Raw genomic sequence first — 6,816 nt, forward strand, 5'->3', positions numbered from 1 at the left:
AAACATTATTGAAAATTTGCAACTCATGATTTCCAATTGTTGTACAAGACCTCTTCGAAACAGTTCGTGATGCTTCGCTTGTGTTAGCCAGTGGTCATGTCTTTCAAATACCCATACATCATCACCATAATTGTAGAAAATGCAACATTTTTGGAAATTTGCAACTCATGATTTCCACTTCTGGTACAAGAACTCTTCGAAAGAGTTGTGATGCTTCTCTTGTGTTTAACCAGCGGTCATGTCATCCAAATAGCCATACATCGTCACCATAATTGCAGAAAAAGCAACATTATCGGAAATTTGCAACTAATGATTTCCATGAATGCTCAATTGATATTTTGAGATTGCTAATCTCCTGTGTCTTAATACCAAATTTCATATTCATATGATTTGAGGAATGGTCATTGATAGCTTTGCTGCGCTCTTAGGCCATCTTTGAAGTGGACTTCCATATGTCACCGGAGTTATCTGTAACTGCTCCTTTTGTATATGACCCTGGATAATTTATTTGGCATATAATAGGATGAAAAGCTTTCAGCTCAAAAAAAGGTAGTCGTTTTTGAACATCTGATAAAAGTTTTGGGAGATCTATTGGTACTCTTAACTTGAAATCTTATTGGTGTAGTTCGATGTTGTGTTTTAGGAGGATCAATAGAACATTCTAGTAAAGTATTGTCATAATTAGAAAGAGTATATCAGATTAGCATGGAATTTTTGAGTTTGTGTGTGGTAACTAGTTGGTCAAGATGAAAAAACTGTTAAGGAGAAAATTGTGGATCCCTACTGGCAGCTGATATAACTGAGAAAAACCCATCTCTGGTAGGCGACATACTAGAAACACCTCATCAGAGGGCAAGCTTGTTTCAGAACTGAGGACACTCTGCAGGCTGGTTGATGCACTGCTGCTATGTAGTTCCATTTAATATCTTAGCATCCTGCTTAAACACATGCCATACCAACCTACGCAGAATTGAATATTAGTTCAATAAGAGCACATTCCTGAACTGACAAAATGCCAAATATAAAATTCAAAAAATATCTTCTTTACAATGAAAACTTTTGAAGAATGGAATCTTCATTGTTACACATGAAAATATCCCCTCCCGTCATCAGAAGCAGAAATACATTTAATTATGGATGGATCGGTCCTATTTTCCCACCTTGTTAAAATTCCTATAAAATACAAAGTGCTTATATAACAATAAATATCTTTATCCGAATAAAGCTTTTCCAGTGCATTTATATTTTAGATCTGAGAAGCTTATGAATACCTTACTTAGAAAGGAATACTGAAGTGAAAAAACCAGGATATTACAAATGCAAAAACAATGGCTCAGGACAGAATACTGAAGTGAAAAGGCCAGGAAATTACAATGCAAAAGCAATAGCTCATGACGGAATACTGAAGTGAAAAAGCCAGGATATTACAAATGCAAAAACAATGCATGCAAGCAAGAAATTGAGAAGCCGATGCCTGGGCCATGAGTTCCTCTCTTCCTGGATTGGTGTAGTAGTAGTAGTATTTCCCTCATTGGAGTCGTCCACAACCTCTCCATCCTCTATGCCCACAACATTACGAGCAGTTGAGCCACATATTTCACAAGTCCTGCAACATCGAACCATCCGTACATGAATAACCAAATAAATATTACGAATTGCAACTAGCTGCAGTGAAAAAATAAAAAATTAGTTCTTGAGCAACAGAGAAAACTTCAATATCTAAATACCCCTAGCGTTATAAGGGGAGGCCACACCATGAATCCCTATGGAAAGGGAGAACCCAAAGGAGGGTTCCATACCAGAGACAATTAGTTTGCGATTCCTGAGACAATGCATCACCAGCTTCAGCCTTCGTACTGCAGCCTTGGATGCTAGGATAAGCATTGCTTCAATTTCTGCTTATCTTCAGCCTCGCTCCAGAGACATTGGCATAACAAGAGCGTGACTTGCCTGCCGACCTTGCAGTCTCATCACAGATCTCAAGCACATGGACGTCATTATAATTCCTGCCTTGGATCTTATCATATGGGCTTTTGTCTACTGCGTTTCTTGAGTTTAGATTATCTTTTGATCTTTGACTTAATGAATTCCTTGAGGTTTGGTCTCTAGACCTAGTCATGGCCATGATGCTGTTTCGTTTGCTTGTTTATTTGGAATAACTTTAATGACTAGATTAGTACATGGATGGGCAGAGGAACCTTCTCCACTGCCACTGCAGTGATGGTTGGGTTTGTTGTGTCTTCCCAGTCAACAAAATATATCTATCCATATTTCAAACTTCAAACTTTATGTTGCACACACACTAAGTTAAATAAACTGGTTAGGAAAAGAAATAATCATACAAATAAGATCCAATCAAAAGAATTCGCACTAAGAAAAATAATTCAGGTGTGAACATAGATTGTTCTCCTACATGATGCTAGCCAGTGATATATAGGACGTGCAGCAAAGAACTGTGCAAATGACCCATTTCAAGTGCTCAATATCTACAAATTGATCCATGCAACAGGCTATTCTCCATGTTATGTATTTAGAAATTGGGTTTCAGCCTTGCAAGATGACATCCACTATCTATGAGTTATAGCAGGAATTCCTAAGAACATAGGCTCAGATGTTCTGGTTCAAACTTCAGTTAAATCATTTTGAAGTTGGATGATCCTGATGGTGAGTCATCTTAGCTGCTAAGTCTCTTTGATAATGGATGGAAACCAACTAAGGGAGATCAAACAAAGTCTCTTATACACACAATAAGGAGTCTATGCCCATCCAAGTTTAAACCTGAGGTGTTGGCATGGTAACCGTAATGCCCAACACAAACTGAAATATTTGAAATCCAACTAACTTGATCTTACTTCCAAATCCAATACCAACCAACAGAAAGATAAAAAGCCAACAAATAAATATATGCAGAAGTCGGCCCTTTGCATACAAGGGAGAGAAAGTAGCAAAAGCAGGAAACCCATGCGTGGAAAGAGGGCTAAGGAAGAGGAGAAACAGCGCCTAGAAGATGACGAGAAACGCCAATAGTTTAGGAGGAGAAACAACAACACGGTATTGAGAAAATGAAGAAAAGAAGAGAAAGTGACAAAAAAGAAACAGAAAATATCATGTTTAGCTTGACAAAGGAAAATAAGGGTGACGGTAACTTATTTTTGTATATTTGTTAGAAAACATATATTTACATATAAATATACATATTGTTGCAACGCATCAAACATAAATATCCAAAATGTTGAACTTAAACTCACATTCAAATCTGAAAACAACCTGCACAAAGATAAAGAGACAAACACAAAATAATAGGCAGATGTCATCCTTCTGTTTACAAAGAAGCAAAAGATTCAGAAAAGAGGAAGGAAGCAAACATAGGAAACCCATAGTAGAAAAGAGGCCTAAGGAGGAGGAGAAACAACAGCTCCTAGAAGAGGAAAAGAAACACCAAAACTTTAGGAGAAGAATCAGCAATGCAGTGAAGAGAAAAAGGAAAAGAAAAAGAAGAGGTGTTAACAAAAGCTTAGCTTGACAAAAAGGAGAGAAGGGTGACAGTAACCTATTTTGTATACTTGTTAGAAAAGAGAAAAGGAACACAAGCAGGAAACCCATACTAGGAAAGAGGAATAGGAAGGGGAGAAACAACTCCTCGTAAAAGAGGAAGAGAAAATCCAATAATTTAGGAGGAAAAACAACAACACAGTGAAAAGAAAAGGAAAAGAAAAAAAGAGAGACAGAAATATTATGTTTAGCTTTAACAAAAGGAAGATTAAGGTGACAATAACTTATTTTGGATACTTCCTTCGAGAAGATATATTTATATACATGTACATGTTGCAACACATCAAACACAAAGACAAATATATGAACTGTTGAACTTAATCTTACACCCAAATCCAACACCAACCCACGCCTACCAAACCTGTAGAAATTGAATATCGGGAATCTTCCAGATAATAGGGGCAATGCCATTCATGTGAATGTCTAGGCCAATCAACAATAACTTCTTGGGTGCCACAGTTGAATTCCTCCCATCATAGAATTAAGCTTTAGTTATCCTTTTACTTTCATAAATAATATTTTATGATTTTCAGTGGATTCATTCTGAGAGCAAATTACAAAGAATGCGCTACTTCTCATTCGACAATGCTTCTGAGATTGCCCTTGTTGAAGATTTTATGCCATCCTGTTTGGCCCATCGATGAAATAAAACAGTTGTTATTACAGCCATCAAAGTAGCAAGAAAAAGGAAGCACTTAAATGAGTGTGGATCTATGTCACAAGGTTCACCGAACTTCAACCTTAAGATTTGAAATTCGACTAACCTGAAAAAAATTTTGAGGTTTGGCAAACCTCATGGGCATTGACCAAGTTCATGTCACAGCTCAAGGTTGTAGTATATCTTTGCAGTTTCTAAGTCCATGATAGCATTTTTTATGTTTATTGATGTTGATTTCTTACTATTTTGTGCTACATTTCATTTTAAAATTTATATATATATATATATATACACACGAACCTATTGGTGAACCTCATGTGAACCTCATCAAAAATTTGAACGAACCTATTGGTGAACCTCATGTGAACCTCATCAAAAAATTTGAGCTCAAAACAAAACTAATCATTGTCAAACCTGAACTCGAACCAGAACATGTGACTTAGGTGTGGATAATGAAGCCTTAGCTCCTGCACTTCTGGGGGTAATGTGGAAGGTGAGAGCGAAATGGCTCAATACTGTCTTCCAACAGACCTACTTTCAAAAGAAGTAACAAGTTCCCCTTTTTCCCACTTATTACCTCAAAAAGAGCAAGTTTACAACTTGAATAAGAAAATAAAAATCATGGTTTCAACACTTTGAGCCCTAACATGCCTGGACACTTTCTCTAGTTTACCCCCGTCTATCAAAGAACATGCCCCGGCATTCTTAAGAAACTTTCAGAAAATTAACTAGTGCACAGTCAATGCATTCAGGAACCTTCACGCTTAAACCACAAAACTGGTCAATCCCCCTTTTGCATTATGAAAATCTCTACCTATTTTGTCGGCCCTTTATGTAAGGGGAGTTGTGAAATTCTGATCACTCAGACGTACTCAATTCCAAGCATAGCCTGAATTTTCAGCTAAAACAGATAAATGGTTAACTATCTGAAACCCTGATGCTTAAAAAATACAATAAGATCCAATTGAATCCAAGTGCTGCCAATTCATGTTGATTATTGGGGACGGAAAAAGTATGCTTTAGTTACTAAGGCTCAGGTGTGGAAGAAAGTATAGGAAAAAGGAGAGAAAAGACAGGATTTCAAGTTGTTGGAACTATTGCGAGATGCCTTACACCGTGTATTTAGCTATTGATTATCCTGTTTATTATTATTTATATAAACATTTCACAAAAGAGAAGGGGAAATGCAAGATGCATATTCATTCCATCAGTCAATCGAGGGCCGTTGCCTTTATGCATATCCCAATTGACAATAATAAATAAATAGTGAAACAAAGTATCAAAACCGTGATCATTAGCAGAAATGCATTGGCTTGGTTTACAATCAAATTCATTTGAACATGCGCATGTGATCTAGCAACACAGCTGCTGAATAGACTGAAGCAGGTCTGGAGTTTGATCATCCCTAGCAACAGCAACATTTCTGTTACACTTGAGACGGCTAATATGCAGGCAAATTATACTCTGGATTGTAGGTCATGGGGCAATAGGGATTATCAGACAACCTACAGTTGCAACTTCAACCGGCTATCTTTTGGATCGTGTGCCATGGGATGGTAGTGACTATCCAGGCTTAGTTACTGGGACTTTTGTGATTTGGTTACTACTGTCAACTATGTATCTAGTCCTTGTCGCACATGGTGGTGCTATGGAACAATACTGTACTCACACCAAGAAGTGTTTTGCAATGTAACACTTCTTGGTAACCCTGAACCAAACAAATATGAGTAGAAGACCCAGGGGATCATTACATCAAGGGGCTAGAATTCTGGAAACACAGACACAATAAGGCCCATATAAAACCATGCAGGCATTACAGTTTTCTGATTTCAGAAGTGAAAATTAGCTAAGTGGGTAAGTAGTAGCACCTATTGCCCTTGATTTTAAACCAAGTTTCTGCACATTGCTTATGGGCAAGAGCTAGATCGGCCTTGCAGGCACAACCCAACTCAATGTCCTGGTTCTTGTCCATACCCATATGGCAGACCCTGCATGTCCTGTCCGTTCCACTTCCATCTCCACCCTTCTCAAAGTCATCTGCCTTCTCTTTCAATTTACCTTCGGCTGTAACTGGAAAATTTCTCTCCATCACAATACAAAATGGCGAAAACAAATCTCATGCACAGATACCCGACCATCAGAGATTGCAGATACCCATTCCTAGTTAACAATGTGAATGGAGTGGTGGATGGATTCAGGAAGAGGCCAACTGATTACTGTGCCCATAGAAAACATACAAGGCATAAAAATACCTAAGATGTGACATAGAAGTATGAAATCGGGCCGAGTATCAGAGAAATAGGTAGGGAAAGGCCACTCATCGGATTGCGAAGACCAATCATCTTCCGGCACATGGTTATGATTGTGCTTCAACTTCACGTTCAACTCCTATTATTTCCCATCGTAGTTTTAACCACAGTATATTTTATTATTGGCTGGTTTTTTATTATTTTGTGCTGTTGATGAATCAGTTAGATTCATACCGTAGTATATTTCCTATATTTTTAATTGTAAATTCCCAAAATGGTAAAAAAAATAATTTGTAATGTTCCCAAAATAGTAAAAAATTTAGTAATTAATTGAGAGGGAAGGTAGTTTTATTACAA

General features: G+C 37.4%; 1 protein-coding gene across 1 annotated transcript; it reads right to left on the reverse strand.

Moving 5' to 3' along the window:
• Nucleotides 1–1,022: 1,022 nt before the first annotated feature.
• Nucleotides 1,023–6,551, reverse strand: LOC149191327 (uncharacterized). The gene is made up of 2 exons (XM_089404171.1): nucleotides 6,079–6,551; nucleotides 1,023–1,606 (listed from the first exon to the last, which is right to left on the reverse strand). Exons 1-2 carry the CDS (start codon nucleotides 6,297–6,299, stop codon nucleotides 1,390–1,392), a joined length of 438 nt encoding a protein of 145 aa, XP_089260297.1. The 5' UTR covers nucleotides 6,300–6,551; the 3' UTR covers nucleotides 1,023–1,389.
• Nucleotides 6,552–6,816: the final 265 nt, after the last annotated feature.

Source organism: Pinus tabuliformis, chromosome 2_2 (assembly GCF_031772625.1).
Source record: "Pinus tabuliformis cultivar Carrire ecotype Pingquan chromosome 2_2, CPIR1, whole genome shotgun sequence".
NCBI classification, from domain to species: domain Eukaryota; kingdom Viridiplantae; phylum Streptophyta; class Pinopsida; order Pinales; family Pinaceae; genus Pinus; species Pinus tabuliformis.